General features: G+C 57.7%; 1 protein-coding gene across 1 annotated transcript in view; it reads left to right on the top strand.

Annotated features, from left to right (window-relative positions):
* The first annotated feature begins 3536 nt into the window (after positions 1-3536).
* PHF2 (PHD finger protein 2) overlaps positions 3537-22176 on the top strand; it is a 37911-nt gene continuing 19271 nt past the window's right edge. The window contains exons 1-4 of the mRNA XM_077753782.1: positions 3537-3626; positions 8382-8496; positions 17899-18059; positions 19931-20072. Coding sequence (XP_077609908.1) covers positions 17951-18059; positions 19931-20072 — 251 coding nt within the window. The 5' untranslated portion in view covers positions 3537-3626; positions 8382-8496; positions 17899-17950. The remainder of the gene's footprint in view (positions 3627-8381; positions 8497-17898; positions 18060-19930; positions 20073-22176) is intronic.

Raw genomic sequence — 22176 nt, 5'->3', positions numbered from 1 at the left:
GCGAGTGGTGGGCAGGCTGAGCCCCCACATCCATCCAGAGAAGTCCTTGGGCTCCTAGGTCTTGTCCTGACCCAATAGCCATCTCCACAGGGAGGTGACCTCCGAATGAGGGGGCCCTGTGGGGCGGTGGGGGGGGCTACAGAGGGCATGGCGTGGAGCCCACCCCCAGGCGTGTGCATGTTTGGGATTTTCTTCCCACCCACCTCTCTGACCACCCACCTCCCTGACCACCACCTGGGCAGAGCCAGTGCAGGTTAATGAGACCCGGTTGCTTCCATTTTGTCTTTAAAACGAGGGCTGCCCACGCTAAGGGCCACGGACGCCCCGGTACTCGGGCGTCTCCCTGCCCGCAGCCGAGCGCTGCTGGCACACACCGGGGGCAGGGGCCGCGCGGGCCTCCCTCGGACTCCGCGTCCTGGCTGCTGGCTTCAGCGCAGGGAAGATGTTTGTAACTTTTGCACAGCTGTTGTTCTCTTAGGTTCTGGGGTGATTTCCCCAGTAATTTCTCAGGAGGCACTGGGGAAGCCCTCACGTGGGGTTAGTAAAGTAAGCGAGCTGTTTCAGGATTGTCCTCCCACCGCCGTGGTCGTGTGCTCGCTGCTGGGAAGTTCTCACTGACTGCGGTCCTGGGACCCCGAGACACCGGAATTAGGGGTGTCCTCGCACACGGCACAGCCGGGGCAGGGGATTGGGACCTGGTTTCCGAGTCCGGTGGCCCTTGTCAGGATCACAGGCACAGGCGTCAGGGCCCGGGTGGTGGCACGTGTCGGTCATGGGGCGCTTGGCATCGCCCGTGGCCCCAGCACCTGCTCTGGGGCAGGCCCTGGGTGGCCCTCCCAGGTGAGGGGCAGCCCCGGGGTGTCCTGGGCGGAACCAGGGGCCCGTGCCCCCACCCTCACTCTCCCTTTCGGCCTGGCCTCCCTGTGCAGGGCGGCAGATGGCCAGCTGATCCGGGCTCAGGCTGACCAGCTCCGCTGAGGGGTGGTGTGGTAAAGAGGGGCTCCCAGGGCTGGGAAGGGGTGTTGGTGTGCACACGTCGTGACCCCCGGGCCTCATGCCAGGGCCCTTCCGGGGATGGGGCTCCCAGACATGTGAGGAGGTGGGAGGCGGGAACGGGTGGGAGATGGGCCATCACTCGCTGGGGCTCTGGTGGGGCAGGGTGGGCTGTGGAGACAGACCAGCGATGACCTGGCTGTTTGCTGTCCCCACGGTGCCCCCAGCCCGCAGTGTTCCCAGATCAGAGCGTCTGGTCCGGTGAGTCTGCCCGGTGGCTGACGCGGTAATGTGATCTAGCTCCCCCTTTGCTGGTGGGTAGTGGGCGGGGGGTGTGTTCTTCCACTGGGGAAGTGCCCTTCCCGCATGGCTCCTGGAGGGCAGCCGGGGACGCTGCCCTACTTGTGGCCGCTGTTTTCCGTGGTTGGCACTTCACAGCTTGCCGTGGGCTTGGAGCCCCGCCTCGGCGCGGCATCGTCCTCTCCGATTTGCTTTGTGTTTGTTTAGAAGTGAGAGCCCACAAATGCGCCCTCACAGCCTGCTTCCGAGGGCTTGTCCTTTACACCCGCCTCTTTAGGCCGCTTGGACCTCAGCTCGGTGTATGTTCCGAAGTGAAGAGTGGACTTCCTACTTCCAAAATCCTTTGCCAGGGCCTTTGTGGGCTCCGCTCTGCTCCTGGGACGGTGGCACGTGGCAGCTGAGACAGGCAGCGTCTAGGGGCCCCGGAGCTGTGGTGGCTACAGAGGATCTTGTGTGCAGAGCGCTCCCCCCGGGCCAGGGGGCAGGGGCCACAGCGAGGGGGCCCCTGGGGTGGGGCAGCCGCCTTACCGGGAGCGCCGGGCTCCTCGTGATGGGGTGGGTGAAGGTCACCTCCGCCGCCGCAGGGTTGTTGCGGGATCGCTCGCGGACGGCCCTCGGTGCTGCCCGGTGCAGAGGGAAGGCTTGGCCAGCCTTAGCGATGGCAGGGTGACGCTGGTGACCAGTGCCTCGGGCACAGGCAGGTCCTTCGTCGTTTTGATTGACGTAAAGTTCACTTAACACGAAACTCAACCATTTTAAAGTGAACACTTTGGTGGCATTAAGTAGCTTCCCAGTGTTGTGCAGACATTGCCTCCGCTCCCAAAACATCTGACCCCAGTAGGAGACCCCGTGCCCACTGAGCAGTCACCGGCCCTTCCTCTCCCCCAGTCGCTGGCGCCGCCAGCCGGTCCTCTACCTCCTCCGGACTCTGCGCACAGATGGAGCCACCCCACACGCGGCCTTCCGCGTCTGGCTCCTTTCACTCAGCTTGAGTTTCTGGGGTTCACCCAAGCTGTAGCAGGTACCAGCCCCCCTTCCGCCGTGTGGACGGGCCACGTGTGGTATCCAGTCATCCCTGACGGACGCTTGGGTGGCTTTCGTCCTTCGGTTGCTGGGACCCGTGCTGCTGTGAACGCTGGTGTTGGAGTCCCTGCTCCGGGGTCTTTGGGGCACAGGCCCAGGAGTGGGATTGCTGGGGCCTCTCGTAATCCCACGTGTAACTGTCTGGGGGCCGTCAGACCATTTCCATAGGTGCCGTGCCGTCTTTACATTCCCGCCAGTGACCTAAGAGTCTTCTCATTATTCCACGTCCCCACCAGCACTTGCTGTTTGCCCGGTGTTTTATTCTTGTGAAAATTGCAGCCCTTCTCATGGGTGTGGGTGGCATCTCATGGTCTTGATGTGCATTCCGGTGGCTTCAGAGGACTAAGAATGATGAGCGGCTTTCAGGAGCCTGTCGGCCGTTCGCACCTCATCTTTGGAGATATGCCTGTTCAAGCCCTGGCGCGTTTAAAAGTTGGTTTGTGGGTCTTTTGGTTGCTGAGCTGTAAAGCTCTTTGCGCCTTCTGGACACTAGACTCTCGTCAGATACGTACTTTGCAAATACTTCTTGCCATTCTGTATGTTGCCTTTTCACTTTCTTTGTAGCGTCCTTTAATGCTTGGAAGTTTTACATTTTGATGATATCCAGTTTATTTTTTCTTTTCTTACTTGTGTTTTTGGTGTCCTCTTGGGAATCCATGACCAAATCCACGGTCATGAAGGGGGACGATGACCTCTTCTTAGACCTGTGTGGTGTGAGGCCTTCTCTGGGTTGTTTATCCATGTTTAATTTTTTATATGGTGTGAGGTAGGGATTCAACTTCATTCTTTTGATACCCAGTTGTCCAGCACTGTGGGGCTTCCCCCGGGACAGCAGCCCCCCGTGGGGTCAGGAGGGGCCCGACCCAGAGCCCCGGACTGCCCCTGGTGAGGTGGTGGGAGCAGCCCACTCCTGAGACCCCCTGGCCTCTCTGGGCTTATGCAGGCAGGCCTGCTGGACAGCCCGGTCCCTCTGCGTGTCCTGCTCATGTGTAGCAAGGACATCCTTGCCCCTCCCTCCTCGCCCCTCCTCCTCCCCCGTCCTTTCCCTGTGGGCCACAGGCCTCGCACACAGTCCACTCCCTCTGGGCTCATGCCACCGCGGGCCCCTCCTGAGAGGTGGGCAGGAGCTGCCCGGTGGCCACATCTGTGTCTCCTCCATTGCAGCTGCGTGGGAGTGGAAGAGGAGGAGGCCCCGGACATCGACATATACCACTGCCCGAACTGCGAGAAAACCCACGGGAAGTCTACCCGTAAGTAGGGGCCGTGCTGCTCAACTCCGACTCGCCCCGAGCTGGCTTGCTGGGCGAGCACCTGGGTACTTGCTGGTGCCCTGCCCACTGCCTCTCCCGACCGGCTCCTGCCCATGGGTGCCACTGAGGCCACTTGGCTTGTGCTTTCGGAGGGGCCAGGCCCATCTGAGGTGGGGACGCCACGCAGGGTCTGGGAGTGCCTGTGTTGGGGACCTGCTGCCCCTTCTCCAGAGCCGCTTGCAGGGAGAGTCCCTTTCTCAGATCGCCTGCTGGTCCCGTGAGGGGTGTGGCACATCCTGTGGGGGCTCCTTAGGGAGCAGGCTCACCCACGGTGGCTCCATGTGGGGCTCATGTCCTGCTAGGAGGTGAATTCTGAGGCTGAGCCCGCATAGGGGGTGTGCCCTGGTCTGCAGGTGTCTTGGGAGGGGCCTGGCCTGGGGACAAGACAGATGGTGTGGGGGTGTGAATGTGGGCTCTGGTTTCTGGCCCAGGTTGGGGGCATGGGTGCTCACAGGAGGTACGGGCTGGACGCTGACCCTGGCTGGGTGGCCCAATGACAGCCTTGTCATCCTGAGCCCTGGGGTGACTGGGGGAGGGGGGTGGGGTCAGCCTTGTCATCCTCAACCCTGGAGTGGCTGGGGGGGGCACATCTGGCCCCAGGCACCAGGAGTCCTTTCACCCCCTTCACAGGGAGCCCCCTTCCTGGTGTCCAGTCACAGGCAGAGGCTGGTCCCCCACCTCCTGTGGGGTGATTGCTGTGGATCCAAGGGAGGTCAAGGGAGGGTGCCAGCACCCTGTTCTATGGGCTGAGGCTGCCCAGACAGTCTTGGGAGCTGTGCCCCGGTTACTTGGGGAGCTGAGTGAGGCAGGTGGGGTCACCTCTGGCCTGCACACCGTGGTGGCCAGGTAGCCATGGGGCTGCATCGGCTGGGTTGTCATGCTAGCTCCCAGCACGTGCTCATCACGCGGGAAAGCACCAATGCGCGAGAGCAGCAGGAAGATGCCTGGGTCCCTGACTTATCCGTGTCCCCTGGGCGCTGGCGCTCACAGTCAGTCTGCTGTGATTACCTGGAGATCATTCCGCTCACTGCTGACTATCACCCCGTGGGTTAACTGGCATCTCCAACACCTCATGAGCCACAGGGAAGGCTCAGGGCCTGTGGGGATGCACAGGGTGGGGACTGGGGGTCACACCATGTGGCCCCAGGGCAGGGCAGGGACAGAGCAGGACTGGAGCTAGGAGACCCCATCTGCCTCACAGCAGAGCCGAGGGCCTGCGGGAGGGCGGGGCAGGGCCCTGTGGTCTGGGGGCTCTGGCGGGAACCCGGGCTCTGGCTGGGCCGTAGTGGGGTGCCGAGGTGCACGTCCGTGCGTGTTGAATGACTTCAGCATGCCGCGTGTCCTGGAAGCACCCTCCCCACTCTCGGGGGCACATGTGCCTGCTGCCTAAGCCCCTGCCCCTGAGCTGCGGACACCCGGCTCCCCTGTACTGATGCTGAACGCCAAGCACGGGCGGCCCTTCCTGGCACCTCTAGCCAGCTACGCCCAGGGCACGTGGGCACTGCAGCCCCCCCGGCTGTGCGTGTGCACATGAGTGTGTGCAGAAATGCTCGCATGTGCGTCCTCGTGTGTGGGTGTGTGCACGAACGTGGGCACACGTGTGTGTATCCATGTGTGCGTGAGGTTATGCACATGTGTTTGCATGTGTGTGTTCGCCTGTGCACGTGTGCTCTGTAAGTCCTGTTGCTACTGGAGCCCGTGTGCCCACGAGGGACAGAGGTGCGGGGGCCAGCCCTTCCCACCGCTGCGCCTCTCCCTGTCAGTCTGCCCGCGAGGTGCGTCTGTGCCCAGACGAGCCCGTCACTGTTGACGTGCTGGTCCGTTGGCCGCATCTGCTGCAGCCAGACCCTCCGTGGTGAGGGCCCTCACTGTCCCCATGTCCCCAGGGGACCCTGAAGGCTGTGGGTGTGCTGGGGGCCCTGGGTGGGTTTGCAGTGGGCACTGACTTGACGGTGGGGGCTCACAGGTTTACCCGATTCGCACAGACTTGGGGCCTGGCGAGGAGTCCCCGCCTACAGGAGGGCTCCCAGGAGGGTAGGGGTCGGCCCTTACGTGCTCCCCTGACGCTCGTGCCCCTCCTCCCCATGGCCGTGTGGCTGTGCCGCCCTGGGGGGTGGGCACCTGGTGCCCCCACACCCCAGGCTTCTGCTGGGCAGATGTCCCGGAGCCTTGTCAGAGGGGGGTGGGGCGCCGCGATGAGAGGGCACTGGCCCCTGGGCCCCGGGGAGGGAAGGAGCCTGCCGGCCAGGGCTGCGCAAGGAGCCCCGGAGCTCGCGCTGCCTCCCTCGTGGTTCTGCGTGTGGCTGTTGTCCCGGCCACGCGCTCCGGCCACGTGCTCCGGCCACGCGCTCCAGCTGCAGCGTCGGGAGGGCCAGTCCCTCCTCCAGGTGCTCCTCGATGCCCGGTCCTGAGTTGGGGCAGTTAGGTTCCAGCAAGGCCACCGGCCCCCGGTCAGCACCTGCCTCCCAGGCCCGGGTCCTGGCAGGCCTGTGGGGGCGCTGCTGCTTCCCCCACTGCCCGTTACACCCGCACCCCTGTCCCCCGGCCGCACCTGCCCTCCAAGCCTCGGTTTCCCCACCCGGCCCCCTGGGGCCAGGGCCCTCCTGCCAGGCATCTTCATCCTCGCGCTTCTGCACACCTTCCGGGGGGGAGACCTTGGGAGGTGGGGAGCGGGACAGGTGCGGTGCCAGCTTGGGAGGACCTTGAGGGGCCCCATGGGACCCCCTCCGAAGCTGCCCCCCAGACGGCATGGGGCATCTGTGTCCCCGCTGGTCTCCCCACCTGCTGTGTCACCCATGGCTGCCAGCGTGCGGGCTGGGCTTCCCTCCCACCCCTTCTCAGTCCCTGGAGGCGCCAGAGCCCTCGTAAGTGGTCAGGAGCCAGGCTCGCCTCCCACCAGGGGCAGCCCGGAGCACTTGCAAACCGCTGGGAAGAACAGGCCTGAGCCAGGGTAACCCGAGGCGCCAGTGCAGCGCCCAGGAGACCAGCCATTCACAGCCCTCCCGTGTGCCCACTAAGCTGGGCTGTGCCAGGCATAGTCGGTGAGTGGGGAGAGCCTGAGGGTTCAGAGCGGGATGGAGCCCGTGAACAAATGCTTTCAGCCCAAGCAGCCTTGCCAAGAGCAGGGGCTGTGCACACGCAGTGTGCCCCACAGAGCTCCTGGGGCGGGCAGGGGCGCCCACACCACTCCCCTCCCGCAGCTCATGAGGGTCCCAGACCTCGCTATTAAATTTGTAGCACAGAGACACCCAGTAGCCAGCCCCAGGTCACACAGCTACAGGCTGGTGGGCCAAGAAAGATTTGGGCAGGTGACGCAGCCATTCAGTCTCTCGCCTGTGCCTGGGGCCGCCACCAGAACCCCTGGGTCGAGTCCCCCCCGGCTCGAGTCCCCCCTCGGCAGGATCTTGCCAGGTTTCCATAACATCCACTCACACCCTGGCCGTGGCAAACCAGGCGTGACGGAAATGTCACATCATTGTTGGAGGTAGGCTCAAGGGTCATTGGTGGCAGCCCCGTCCTTGTCTGTGAGGGATGGGCATCCTGAGAGTCTGCTGGCAGCCCCCCACAGCCCGTCTCATGTCTGTCATGGCGCCAGCCTGTTTCACAGCCCACCCATGGGTCTCCGTGCCAGTGTTGTCCTCACTCCCCAAGTCGGCAGGGGCTGCCCTGAGCGGGGGTGGGGGCCCCACAGAAATTGCTTCCCACGCCTCCGGGGGCTTACAATTCAGTAGGGTTGTGTGATGCGTGTGTACGTGTCTGTGCATGTTCTGTGTGCACTGTGTGGGTGTGCACACACATTTGTGCATCTACATGTGTGCACATGCATGTTCTGTGTACAATGTGGGTGTGCATTGTGCACGCATGCGTGTGTGAATGCGCCACAGTGCAGTGTGTGAGTGCATGTGTACATATGTGTGCATGTGCATGTTCTATGTGCACTATGTGGGTGTGCCTGTGGGTAAACAGGCATTTGTGTGTGCATATTGCATGTGTGTGCAAATGTGCCATGGTCCAGTAGGTGTGTGCGCGCACATGTGCATCCTGTGTGCACTGCATGGGCGTGTGCACACGTGCATATGCACGTGTGTGCACATGTGCCGCAGTCCAGTAGGTGTGTGAGTGTGTGTACGTGTGTGTGCACGTGCATGTTCTGTGTGCACTGTGTGGGCCTGCATACAAGTGTGTGCTTGTGCATCTATGGGCACATGTGTGTGCATATGCATGCGTATGCGAGTGTCCTGTAGTTCAGTGGGGCGTGTGCACGCGCTTTGTGTAAAGAGTCCAGGGCGGGGTGCCCGGTGCCCTGGGAGCGCATGGGGGCGGGAGAGGCGGAGCCAGCAGGCGGGGTGGCGGTGTCGCGGGGGCACCCAGGAGCACGAGATGGCACAGGCGGGGTGTGGGGAGGGAGGTGCCAGCCTGCTCCTGCCCCAGCGGTGGGCTTAGGGCAACAAAGGTCACAGCAGGGAGGTGACAAGCCTGGGGGTGGCGTCCCCTTAGTGGGACCTCCCTGTAGGTGCCTCGGAGGCGCTCTCATGGGGAGGGTCCTGGGCTNGGGCGGGGGGGCGGCCCCCCCGGGGACTCTGGGGGCCTTGCCTCTGCAGAGGCCGCTGCTGGCTCCCGGGCGGGCCTCTGGGCGGGGCCCCTGTGGTGCAGCAGGGGAGGGGCCGGGTACCATCTGCCCCTGTCTCCCCACAGTGAAGAAGAAGCGGGCCTGGCACAAGCACGGCCCAGGGCAGACGCCCGACGTGAAGCCCGTACAGAACGGCAGCCAGCTCTTCATCAAGGAGCTGCGGAGTCGGACCTTCCCCAGGTGGGCGGTGGCGGCCTCGTCCTGGGGGGCCCAGGGGCACGGCCTTCCCTCCGGGGGAGCGGCACAGCCCCCCTAAGCCCTAGGCGCTCCCGGCTCTGAGGCTGACCCCTTCCTTAGCACCTGGGGGACAGGTGTTGGGGACCCTCTTCCTCTGGGCTCATGTATCCGCACCCCCACCTGGCGTGGCCCTTTCCACGGAAGCTTCCTGAGGGGAAGGCTGCTGATCTCAGGTTCTGGTGGGCGAGGAGTGGGGGCTGGGCTCCTGCCTAACACCACCCTCCAGACGTGGCCCTCTGCCCCCGGGCCTGGCAGGCTGTCCCCAGGTCCCCTTCTCAGAGCGCTGCCCGCTCGAACCCGTGTCCTGCCTGCGGGTGGAGGGCAGAGGGCAGGGGCAGGGCCGCGGGGACCCGGTCTTGGAGGCGTGTGCCTTTCACGCTGCTCTGGCCGCCTCGGCCCCTCGGGGCGCGAAGACTTCTTGTTCGTCTGACAAAGTCTTTGCTTCTCCTCGGCTTTTGGAGAGTTACTCACTGGACCCAGAATCCTGTGTGGTGGGTTCTTTCCTGTTAGCGCTTTGAGTGCCCCGCCCCGCTGCCGTCTTGCCTGCGGGTGCCTCATGAGGGGCCGGGGCGACTCCTACCCGTGACCCACGGACAAGGTCCCTCCCTCCTCTGGCTTCTTGCCTTTCCCTGACTTTTATGGAGATACAACTCCCGGACCTTACACTTCACCCATTTCCAGCGGATGGCTCGGTTCTCAGATGTGTGCGCTGCCAGCAGCCGACTTAGAACGTTTTCCTCACCCACCGCCCCCCCCGGGTCTATTTAACGTTCTGTCGTGTGGATAGACAGCGTGTTGTTTATCCGTCCATCCGCTGCCACGCTGGGGTTCTGATCCCTGGCTGCTGCGGATGGTTCTGTGTAAACATTTTTATGCCAGATTCTGGGGGACATTGTTTTCCTGTTTTTAGGAGCAGTGGTTCCGTGTTCAGTTGTCTGCGGAACCGCCAGACTGTCCTCCACAGTGTCACGGCGCTGTCGTCCCCGCCAGCAGAGCGTGAGGCCCCGCTGGCCCCTGTGATTATCTGGCATTTTGATTCTAACTGCGCTTACAGGTGTGAGGCTTTCTCCCTCCCTGGTCTGGGAGGGACCTCAGGACGAGTCAGGCTGAGCATCTCTTCTTGTGCGCAGTGGTCATTTCGTGTGTCTTCCTTGGAGAATTGTCAGTTCAGACCCTTTGCCTATTTTTTTTTTTAATATTTTTATGTTATTTCTAGGATAGAGAGAGACAGCGCGAGCAGGGGAGGGTCAGAGAGAGAGGGAGTCACAGACTGAAACAGGCTCCAGGCTCTGAGCTGGCAGTCAGCACAGAGCCCGACGCGGGGCCCGAACCCACGAACCGCGAGATCATGACCTAAGCGAAAGTCGGACGCTTAACCGACTAAGCCACCCAGGCACCCCACCCTTTGCCTATTTTTAACTTTTGTGTCTTTTAATTATTGAGTCAGAGAATTTTTTTATTTTTTTACATTTATTGATTATTGAAAGACAGAGAAAGAGCATAGATAGGGGACGGGCAGAGGGAGAGACACGCAGAATCTGCAGCAGGCTCCAGGCTCTGAGCTGTCAGCACAGAGCCCAATGCAGGGCTTGAACTCACAAACACTGAGATCATCACCTGAGCCGACGTCGGACACTTAACTGACTGAGCCACCCAACCGCCCCCCAGAGAATTCTTTATATATTTTAGATACAAGTCTCTTAACAGATAAGTGATTTGTGAATACTTTATCCTGTTTTATAGACTTTTCACTTTCTTGATCATGTCCTTTAACGCACCAACATCTGTAATTTTGATGGAATCCAGTTTATCCATTTTTTATTTTGTTATTTGTGCTTTTGTGGTCATAGCTGAGGATCATTTGCCAAACCAAACCCCAGGTCACGAAAATGACCTTCTACAAAACTTCTAAGGGTTTTGTAGTTTTTAGGTCTCACAGTTTTGTCTTCGATATATTTTGAGTTAATTTCTTCATTTGGGTGAGATAAGGATCTTTTCTTTTCTTTTTTCTTTTTTTTTGCATGCATCTCTCCGTTTGTCCCTGCACAATTTGTAAAAAGACCATTCTTTTTCTATTAAATGGTCTTGGCCCTTAGCTGTAAGTATGTGCATTTATTTCTGGACACTCAGTTCTGTTCCACTAATCTGTGTTTATCCTTAGGCTGGTCTCACATTGCCTGGACTACTGGTCCTTTGTGGTACGTTTTGAAATGAAGAAGTGTGAGTCCTCCAGCTTTGATTTTCTTTCTTTTTTTATTAAACATTTTTTAAATGTTTATTTTTGAGAGAGAGAGATAGAGCATGAGCGAGGAGAGGAGCAGAGATGGAGACACAGAATCCCAAGCAGGTGCCAGGCTCTGAGCTGTGAGCACAGAGCCCAATGCAGGGCTTGAACTCATGAACCGTGAGATCAGGACCTGAGCCAAAGTTGGGCACTTAACCGACTGAGCCCCCCAGGCGCCCCTCCAGCTTTGTTTTTGTTAATCGTTCTGGTCGTTCTGGGTCTGTTGCTATTCTATATGAATTTTAGAATCATCTTGTCAGGTCTACAGAGAAGTCACCTGATTTGGACTGTGTGGATTCTGTACATCAGTAGAATCAGAGTATTACCATCTGAAAAATGCAAAATCTTCTGACCCGTGAACATAGATATTCTCCTATTAAGATCTTTTAAATTTCCTTCAACAGTGTTTAGTAGTTTTCAGAGTTTTGTACTTCCTTTGTTAAGTTTATTCCCAAGTAACTTACTCTTTTTGATGCTCTTTTAAATGGAATTGTTTTCCTAATTTTATTTCCAGAAGGTTCATTGCTATGGTAGTAAAATGAATTGATTTTTGTATATTGATCTTGTATCCAGCAACCTTGCTGAGCTAGTTTATTAATTCAAATAGCTTTTTAGTAGATTCCTTACAACTTTCTATATACAAGATCATGTTATCTGTGAATAGTTTTCTTTCTTCCCTTCCAATCTGTGTTACTTTTTTTTTCCTTGCCTGATTGCTCTGGTAGAACGTTAAGCAGAATGTTGAGCAGAAGAGGCTGGACAGGGGTGATCAGGGCCCCAGCGTTCTCAGGGCACCACACCTGGGGCAGCCTCCGTTCCACAAGTGTGGGCCGAGGGGAAGAAGGGAGCCCCCGTGTCTCGGCTGCCCTTGCCCAGGACTTACAATCGGGAACAGACAGCTGGTGCAGGATGACAAAGGCTGCCGTCCTGTTCCTCCAGGAGGAAAGCCCTCTGTCTGGAAGCTGGGGAGAGCTCCCACTCAGCTTTCCTGTGTCCCTGGCCGCAGCCTTCCGGAGGGGGGCCTCCTCGCTGAGCCAGGGGGTGCAGAGAGGAACAGTCTCGGTCCATATGCCACAGGCACATGCCTTCCTGCCAGGTTTTCATAGACTTTCTCGACTAGATGTTTCTTCATTTGCTATTTGCTCTTAGAGCCCTTTCCAGAGGTTTTGAATAGTTGTTTTTCAAAATGATTTTCACCTCGGGTGAAGTCCCATTGGGGTGTGGGTCCACACTGTCCTCACACGGTCATGCCGGAGGTAGGCCTTTCTCGTGTGGCCGCTGTCAGGAGACTGCGTCTCATGTTTTGAAGCTTGGTCAGGACATGTCTAGGTATAGTTTTCAAGCATTTATCCTACTTGGCGCAGTCTCAGTTTTCTGGATCTGTGGTTTCACATCCGTCATTAATGTTGGAAAATTCTCAGCCATTATTACGTCAAATATTTCTCCTGCTCCTTTTCTTTTTATTTCTGGTATTCTTGTCATTCATATGTTGCTCTTTCTGTAATTGTTCTGTACTCCTGGGATATCCTGTTCCTTGCTTTATTCATTCTTTTTTTCTCTTTATGTTTCAGGTTGAGCAGATTTTATAACTTAACTTCAAGCTTACAGAGTCTTTTCTTTCTTTTTTTTTTTTTTAATGTTTTATTTATTTCTAGGAGAGAGAGAGAGAGACAGCGTGAGCAGGGGAGGGTCAGAGAGAGAGGGAGTCACAGACTGAAACAGGCTCCAGGCTCTGAGCTGGCAGTCAGCACAGAGCCCGACGCGGGGCTCGAACCCATGAACCGCGAGATCATGACCTAAGCGAAAGTCGGACACTTAACCGACTAAGCCACCCAGGCGCCCCTTACAGAGTCTTTTCTTAGCCACATCCAGTCTACCGATGAGCCTCATCAAAGGCATTCTTCAATTCTGTTACCATTTTTAATTATTTCTACCATTTCCTTTTGATTCTTGGAGTGTCCACTTCTCTGCTTACATTTTCCTTTTGTTCTTGCATGTTGCCTACTTTTTCCATTAGAACTCCTATTAATCATAATTTTAAAAAAATCCTATCTTTAATGTTTTATTTATTTCTGAGAGAGAGAGAGACAGCATGAGCAGAGGAGGGTCAGAGAGAGAGGGAGACACAGAATCTGAAGCAGCTCCAGGCTCTGAGCTGTCAGCACAGAGCCCGATGTGGGGCTCGAACCCATGAACTGTGAGATCATGACCTGAGCTGAAGTCAGATGCTTAACTGACTGAGCCACCCAGGAGCTCCCAAAAAATTCCTATCTTGTAATTCCAAATTCTGTGCTATAGCTGAGCTAAGTCCTGATATTCTTGAAACTTTTTATTTTTAATTGAAATATAATTAACATATAACATTATATTAGTTTCAAGTGTACAATACAGTGATTCAGTATTTCCACCCATTATTTAGTGCTCGTCATGATAAATGTACCCTCAACCCCATTCACCTATTTCACCCATCCCCGCACAGACTTTCCTCCGGTAACTACCAGTTTGTTCTCTGTATTTGAGTCTGGCTCTTTTGTTCATCTCTTTTTTATTCTTTGTTCATTTTTTTAAAAATTTATTTTTGGGGGGGGAGAGAGAATGAGTGGGGGAGGGGCAGAGAGAGAGGGAGACACAGACTCCGAAGCAGCTCCAGGCTCTGAGCTGTCAGCACAGAGCCTGATGTGGGGCTCGAATCTGTGAACCACGAGATCATGACCTGAGCCGAAGTTGGACGCTTAACTGACTGAGCCACCCAGGTGCCCCTGTTCTTCGTTCATTTGTTTTGTTTCTTAAGTTCCACATATGAGTCAAATCATACGGTATTTGTCTTTCTCTGCCTGACTTCTTTTTATTATACTTAACATTATACTCTCTAGCTCTATCCATGTTGTTGTAAATGGAAAGATTTCATTCTTTTCTATGTCTGAGTACTATTCTAGTGTGTGTGTGTGTGTGTGTGTGTGTGTGTGTGTATACCACATCTTCTTTGTCCGTTCATCAGTCAATAGACATTTGGGCTCTTTCTGTATCTTGGCTATTGCTGATAATGCTGCTATAAACTTCAGGGTGCATCGTTTTGAAACAGTGTTTTCATTTTCTCTGAGTAAATACCCAGTGGTGAATTATGGGGCCACTGGGTAATTCTGTGTGTAATATTGTAAGGCGCCGCAGGCTGTTCCCCAGCGTGGGTGCACAGGTTACACTACTGCCAGCAGAGCACGAGGGCTCCTTTCTCGCCACAATCTCGGCAACACCTGTCCTTTCTTGTCTTTGTGATTTTAGCGCTTCTGCCAGGGGTGAGGTGATTTGCTCTGTGTCTTTAGACTATGGTTTTTTGTCGTGTTGCGCGTCTTGTGATTTTTTTGGTGAAAACTGGACATGCTGTATCGAGTCAAAGGAGCTGAGGGGATTATGCAGTCAGAGTGAGGTTGGTATCGACCGGACTAGGGAGTGGGTTGTGTTCGCTGAAGATGTGGGTGCCAGACACGTGACTGTCCCCCAGTTTCCTGGTGTTTTCCTCCTCCCCTGTTCACGCTGGGCGTCCCTAACAGCTCCTTCTTAAATAGAATCTGCCCTGTGGCTCTCTTTGTTATACTCAGCTGTCACTATGCTGTTGTACGGTGGTCGGGTCAGGGGAGGGACACATTCTGTAATGGAGTGACACACCTCAGTGTTGCAGCGCCCCGAGGCTGGGCTGTTACCTTTGGAAGCGTCTCTTGGCCTTTGCTTTTCCTCTCCTCCCCTGAGACAGGAAGCTCGCGGGGGCTGCGGGGGGCACTTGCCCTTCCCCCGTCAGATGAGGGTCTGGTTAAGCAAGTGCTCCTGGAAGGTAGACCTTTGTTACAGACAACACTCGGAGTATATTCACACATGGTTGGTGTCCCCCAGCCGCGCCTGAAATCGGTCAGATCTTCACCAGGGGAACCTGGGGGTAGAACCCATGGAAGTGTGGGTCTCCCCTGAGGCCGGGCCCTATGAGTTCTTAACTCTGAAGCTAGTTCACACCCAACCTCTGCACTTTGTCAGAAATCACATTACTTATTCCTCCTGGCTACCGCCTCCAGCCACCTCTGCTTCAGGTAGGGTCCTCTCTGTATTTGCCTGTCTCCCGAGATTTGGGGGGGGGTTGCCCTGTAACCCTGATTTTCAGTGACTCTAATTTCAGTGACAATTCCTTGATTTTTAGTCTGTTGAGCTTTTTTCTTGTTGTGAGGACAGGAACGACCATTTCTGAGCTCTTTACGTGTTGGAGTTGAAAACAGAAGGTCCACATTACATTAACCCCTTCTCATTAATTGGGGTGTCTTTTTATTGTTGAGTTGTAATAGTTCGTTACATATTCTAGATACTTGCCACTGGTCAGATACTTTTCTCCTGTTCTGTGGCTGCCTTTCCACTTTCTTCATGGTGTCCTTTGAAATGCAAATGTTTATAATTTTGATGGAATCCAATTCATTCATTTTTGTTGTTGTTGCTCATGGTTTTGGCTTCTAGGAAACCATTTCAGATTCCAGGTTGTGAAGATTTATGTCTGTGTCTGTGTTTTCTTCTGAAAGTTTTACAGTTCCAGCCTTTATGTGTAGGCCTTCAACTCATTTTGAGTTAGTTTTTGTATACGATGTGAGGTCGGGGTCCTGCTTCATTCTTTTGCATGTGGACGTCCTGTTCTCTCGTGCACCGCTTATTGAAGTAACTTTTTCCCCCACTGAGCTGTCCTGGCGCTCCCGATAAAGAGCAGTGGCCATAGATGTTTGGGTTTCTTTCTGGATACTGGGGTCGGCTGCACCCAACTTCTCTCTTCTCGTGCCGGCACCACACGGTCTTGATTACCTTAGCTTTGGAGTGAATTTTGAAGTTGGTAAGTGTCTTCCACTTTGTTCTCTGGTGGAAGACTGGTTTGGTCACCCGGGGGCCTTGCCCTTCCCGTCGGCTTTCCAGGTTCAGCCTATTTCTGCAAAGACGTCAGCCAGTGTTGTGACAGGGATTGTGTGAATTCCGAAGCCAAATTTTCTCTTATTTCTTGAGTCCCGTTTCTTTCCTCTAGATTTGATTTCTCTCTTATTGAATTATAACCTTCAGTGGTTCAGTAAAAGCCTATAGAAATATTCTGTTTTTGAAAATGTTTTCATTTCATCCTTGTTCTTAAATGATTCTAATTTTCTAAAATGAGTCTAAAATTTTAGAGTAAAAGCTATTTTCCTTGAATTCTTTGAAGATACTATTATTCTATTGTCGTTTGGCATTTCCTGTTGTTCCTGAGATGTCCGTGGTCAGTCTAGTGGCTGCTGTTGGTTTGTTTGGTTTTGGTAAATAATCTGTTTTTTTCTCTGAAAACTTCTCACATTGTCTCTGACATACTGCAGATGCGCTACCGTGCCTCTGGAAGTGCCTTTGTTTTTATTAATTCTACTCAGGACTCAGTAAGGTCTTTTAATTTGAGGAATGGTACCTTATCTCAGTTCTGGAAAATGGTCTATTTTCTTTTTAAATAGCGTTTCCCTTTCACTGTAGTATTTCATCCCATTTCTCTGTATTATTTTTCAAGTATTTCATCAAATTGACCATTTTGTTTTCAGGCAGCTACCATTGAATGCATCCGTTGAGTTCTTAAATTTTTTTCAAAAGTGATGTTTTTCGTGTCTAGAATCTCTCCCTGGTCATTGTCAGTGTTGCCGGCTCTGACTTCTTCCCTCCCCGCTCTCGGCTGCGTTCTCCCGTCATCCCTGTGAGTGTGGTTCGTGTTTGTCTCCAACTCCCCTTCCCAGCCGTCCATCGTGCCCGCTCCTTGGACCTCGTTCTGACGCTTGGTCATTCTGCCAGGCGGCCTGTCTGTCCTGGGCCCGGAGGTGTCCCCGCAGGACCAGTCAGTGTTTGTCTTTGCTGCATCCTCGTGGGCTTTGCAGTCCCAGAGCTGGTGCAGGGGGGGCGGTGTGACAGGAGGGCGTGGGCTTCCGGTTTGTCCGGGCGCCGTCTCCCCAGGCTGCCCCTTGGCCAGCGGCTTCAGCCTCCCTCTCCAGCCTCTGAGCTCCTGACCTGTCCCCAGTCCCTCTGTCCCACATCAGCCGTGGGTCTGCCCCCCGCACACACCTGCTCTCCTCCAGCCCGTGGTCCCGCAGCGTCCGCCGTTCCCTCCCATGTTCGTCCCCCCTCTCACTCGCCGCTGCCTCCCCCTCCCAGCCTGCTCCCGCTGCAGCCCCTGCCCATCCACACAGCAGCCGGATCAGCCTCCAGCCCAAGCTGTCCAGTGGCCCCCTGGAGCCCTTGGCGGGAGGCGGAAGGCCACCTCAGCCACTGTGCGCTCAGCCCGCTCGCCCTCTGCCCCCCGCCACCGGGCCCCTTCTCCCTCCCCACCCCTGGCCACATTCTCCCCACTCTCGGGCTTTGCTGGCACCTCCCTTCTGCCCGGGGCCCGTGCCTCTCAGTCCTGCACCCCTAGGCCTGGGCAGGCCGCCCTGACGCTGACCCCTGCCTGTGCCCCCGAGCTCCGCTCTCAGCGATGGGCTTACTTGCATGCTTATCTGATGGGAGCCCATCTCCAGCGTCACACGCGGGCTGTCCAGCTGGGCCTCAAAGGTCCCGGTGCCCCGGGCAGTGCCCAGCACACAGCTGCCCGCCGACCCTGCGCTCGGCTTGTGCAGGGGGTGGGTTCTCCCCGGAAGGGGTTTGTCTGCATCTGCCGTGCCCTCGGGCCCAGCCCTCCGCCGCGCAGGGCCTGTTCTCTGCACGCATGGGACGGATGTTATGGAGGGCAGGCAGGGGTGCAGGGCAGGGGAAGGGTCCTGCTCACACTCTGCCTTTCTGTGCCCTGGTGGGAGGGTCGGTCTCCATGTGTCGCCCATCCTGGACCTTGAGGTCCAACGTCCGTGATGAATGTGTGGGGTGGCACCGCATCTGTCCGTGGCCGCTCCGTGGCCCCTGAGCGCGGTGCCGGGGGCGAGCCCTCCTCCCAAGGTGTGGGGGCTCCGGCTGCACGTCTCCGGCCCTGAGGCCCTATCCAGCCTGTCCCAGTGCTGCAGGGCCGGGCCCCTGGCCGGCGTGACCTCTGACCCCCACTTTCCCCGCAGCGCGGAAGACGTGGTGGTGCGTGTGCCCGGCAGCCAGCTCACGCTGGGCTACATGGAGGAGCACGGCTTCACTGAGCCCATCCTCGTGCCCAAGAAAGACGGGCTGGGCCTGGCGGTCCCGGCCCCCACCTTCTATGTCAGCGACGTTGAGAACTACGTGGGTGAGTGGCCACCCTGGGGCCTGCTTGCCGTATGCCCTGGCTGGTCCCCGTGCCGTGTGAGCCGTGTGACGCGGGGTCTCCGTGTACGTTCAGGGCGCTCTTCCTAGAATTAGACCCCCTGTCCCACTAAAGTGGCCTGTGACCCTGGCCTTCCCCCCCGCCCCCCGTCAGTTATTATGGTGCAAAACGGGGCTGTCTCGGGACCTTTCATTCTCCCAGCTGCGAAATCCATTTCCACTGGGCGCTAACGGTGGTGGTGGAGGGCCCCTGAGGTTTGTGCTGTGTCCCCCTCAGCCTCCCCTGGGCCGGCCTGGGGCCCCCTTCGTCTGCCCCGGGACCCTTCCTCTCTGGATCCCTCTGGTTCCTGCCGACGCTGCCCCGTCCAGCCTGGCAGCTCCCAGTGCTGTGGGGACCCTCAGCCGGGACCCCTCCGGGTGCAGGGAGGGCCCTGTGTGTGCGTGGACAGCGTCTGTGAGGCAGGGGCCACCGGCCCAGGCTCTGCGGCCCTCACGGTGGCTGGGGCTTAGGGTGTGGCCCGCACAGGAGGGCAGAGCCTGAGAAGGCAGATGCCCAGGCCCCTGTGGCAGGCGGAGAGAAGGGCCCCCGCCTGGGTCCCCCGTGACCCTGTGCCCGGCCGCAGCACCTGGAGTAACAGCTAAACTCTAGTGCACACCTGCCAGGTGCCGGGCGCCACGGGTGAGCTGGTGTGGCCCTGCCCCGGCGGCCACAGAGGGCGCGGCCGGCTGGCCCGGACACTGCCTGCTCGGCCGCGGTGCTGTCTGCGGGGGCAGCTTCGCTGACGGGGAGGCTTTTGTTGTAAACACTTTCCCTTCTCCTTATGTGTTTTTATAATGGGCCTTTTTACACACGCGCGCCCAAATGTACACACCCAAAACAAGGGGCGTAAACGCCCCTGTGCCCAGCACTGTGCACAAAACCACAAGTTTTCAGCGGACTTTCTGTCTCTGCACCCAAAATCGAAAGCGAAGCTTTGGTGCGGACGTCGCTTCTCCCACGGCAGCCCCGGCGCGCGGCTCTGACGGACGGTTTCACGCCGTCGCGGCCCTGGCTGCTCAGCAGCATCAGAGCCCCACTTCAGTCACCCGGGTGCCCCAGACGCCCCTTCCGGTTCGGCTGTTTGAATTGGAGCCCAGGCCAGACCCACACATTCGGTGTTTATACCTCTTAGCACCTCCCCCTTCCCGAGGGTGTGGCAGGGGTGGGGCTGCTGGTCCCAGAGGACGCCCATGTGGGGGATTCGGCCGACTGCGTGCCCGGGGTGTCACGGCACTGCTCCTCTGTCCCCAGCGGTTCCCGCCCACCCGGACAGACGCTTAGACTTGCATTCAGGTGGACGGCGGGCCCTTCAGGGGCCGGGGCGCCTGGCCACCCGCACAGCAGTGCCTGTCAGCCTGCAGCTGGGGTCTGGGTGGCCCCTGGGGACCATGGGGGGACGAGGCCATTAGTCCTGTGCATCTTTGTCCCACTACTAATTGTGAGTCAGTGTGACGGGCTCACCCTCGCCACTTCCTGGATTATCTGGTAACGCCTGTTCTCAGCGATTTTTACCCTGAACTTCTCCTCATCAACTATAGAAAATGTGGGGGAAATTTTTTCCTTTAACTTACCAGTTTTCAGAATAATAAGCTGGAGCCTAGAAGTATAGGGGTTTTTGATTTTTTAATTCTTAAGATGTGAGTTTGCCGCATGTTGTTTCCCTGGAGTTCCCGCCTGCCGGGCATCCTCCTGGCCGAGGCCTGTGTCCCAGCTGCCTCCCTGCACCCCTGCCTCTCAGCAGGGAGCCCACAGGGCTGGGGGGGGCAGCTGCACCCCTGCCCCGCTCACTGCCCCGCCCCCCGCCCCGCCTGCAGGCCCGGAGCGGAGCGTGGACGTGACGGATGTGGCCAAGCAGAAGGACTGCAAGATGAAGCTGAAGGAGTTTGTGGACTATTACTACAGCACCAACCGCAAGCGGGTCCTCAACCTCACCAGCCTCGAGTTCTCCGACACCAGGTGAGGGCGCCGGGGGGCCACGGCCGCTCGGGGAGCAGCACACAGGTGGAGAGCGGCACGCGGTGCCGGTCTGTTTCTCTTCTCAAGACTGGAAGTGACACAGTGTGACAAATTCAGACAGAANCCGAGAGAGCAACAGTGTGGCGTAGATTCTTCCAGAATGCAGGTGCTCACGCCCCATGACACTCCCGGAGACACGGACTCTTGTGCAGACGCCCACACCCCCACACGCTCCCACTCGTGTTGCACACACTCCCAGGGGCATCCTCGAACGCACACCGTCAGCACGGCGGGTCGTGCCCCCCACCCGCTCTTGCCGCGGTCCCAGCCTGAGCCCCTCGGGCCAGGCCTGCCCTGCTTGCTGCGGCTCTCAGGGAGGAGCGTCCTGCACTGGGGCCGCCTGGACCGCCGAGGCCCAGCTCCTGTGTCGTCGGGGGCTGGTCAGCCGCCGGCTCCGCCCCTTGTGCCCGTGGCCCTGCTCTGCCGCGGCCCCGCCTTTCCCGCTCCTCCGTCAAATCCTCGCGGCTCTCCAGCTGGCCCCTTGCTCAGCACAAGACCTGAGTTCTTGATGATGGTTTAGTTTAAGCATGATTTTGCTTTCAGACCTTTTCCACCTTGCCGACTTCTGAAGAGCACACGTGATAGCCAAATAGCTCGAGTGCAGAAGGGCAGGGAGGAAAAAAGAGTTACTGAAAACCACAGTGAGAAGGAGAATACAGAACTGTGCCAGAAGCCCGAACAGGATATTGTAACTGTAGTCTGGGGTTTGTCTGAGCTTCCTGACAGCAAAGGCATAAAGGGAAATAGGATGGATTAGCATCTCGGGAGAAAGCTGCCTCCTGCGAGTTCACAAGCAGGGTTTTCTCCAAGGCTGAGCTCCAGGGAGGGCACACGCAGGTCGGTCTGCTGGCCAGCCTGGGGGTGTCACAGAGAGCTGCCAGGGTGGCCGAGCTGGGGAGTGGGTGCTTTGGTGTGGGGTTTCCCCTTGGGCCTCTTGGGATCACCCCTTTGCTGGCCAAAAATGTGTGGTGCCTCCGGCGTCCTCAGGCCTGGTCTGAGGATCACAGGGGTCACAGACACTTCACACCCATTTGTGGTCTTGGCGCCAGGGCCGTCGGGGGGGAGAGGGTGGCCTCCACGCCTCAGCACAGTCTGTCCCCGAAGACATCCGCTGAGGCTGCAGGGGTGCCTGACCCACGGTCCGCAGCTGCGTCAGGGTCTGTGGCCTTGGGGATCCTGCAGTGACTCACGCGTCCCCTGACCTCAGAGGCGCCTGCTGTGACAGTGACGTGTCAATTATGTGGACATACATCGTCACCTCTGCACTGTCACCCACGGTGGCCTCAGGTGCCGGGGGCTGTGGGGCCCAGCCCATCCACTCTAGGAGGCTGCAGGGGGCAGCCAGCGCCGGTGACAGGAGGGCAGGCTGGCTGTGTCCCCAGGGAGCTGTCCAGCGGGGAAGCGAGGGCAGTTGTGGGCGTGGCGGCAAGCGCTGGGGTGTGGTGTGCAGAGGGCCCCCCTCCTGTGGCGGTGGAGGGCCTGGGGACCGCTACGGGCATGGACAGGTCGAGGAGGGCTCGGGGACAGAGAGGAACACCAGCGTGGGACAAGCCGGAGATGTCCAGAGGGTCTGCTGCTGAGGTCTGAGGGTGGGGTGGCAGGGCCTGGCGTGTGGTTTGTGACACTCCTGTCCGGGCGAGCATGGTCTTCGGTGCGGGGCCGTGCAGTTCTGTCCTGCCCGAGGCGGCCAGGGTGTGGGCGTGTCGCCGTGCAGGGCTGCTGACCTGGACGACTTCGACGCAATACTGCATTTTAGTCACGACAGTGACATTTAATTGAAAAGGCCGCCTTTGACTTTCTGCATCTTCTGGGTCTGACAGTGACCCACGCTGGCTCCGAGCCACAGGCCCCTGTGGTCTGCCCTGTAGGGCAGCGGCTTCTCGCCAAGTGACGCTGGGCCACCCTCGTGCGGCGCCTGGACCATCCCCGTCTCTGGCTTTCCCTGCGCCCGACTTTGGACAGAGAGACCCGTGTTAGGCACCTGCTGCGGCTGCACCCGGCGGCTGGGTGCAATCTGCCCCCGAGGGCCTTAGTTTGCTTGTCT

The sequence above is a fragment of the Crocuta crocuta genome, unplaced genomic scaffold (genome assembly GCF_008692635.1).
Source record: "Crocuta crocuta isolate KB4526 unplaced genomic scaffold, BGI_CrCroc_1.0 scaffold420, whole genome shotgun sequence".
NCBI lineage: Eukaryota > Metazoa > Chordata > Mammalia > Carnivora > Hyaenidae > Crocuta > Crocuta crocuta.
This window is presented reverse-complemented; position numbering and strand designations above follow the sequence as displayed.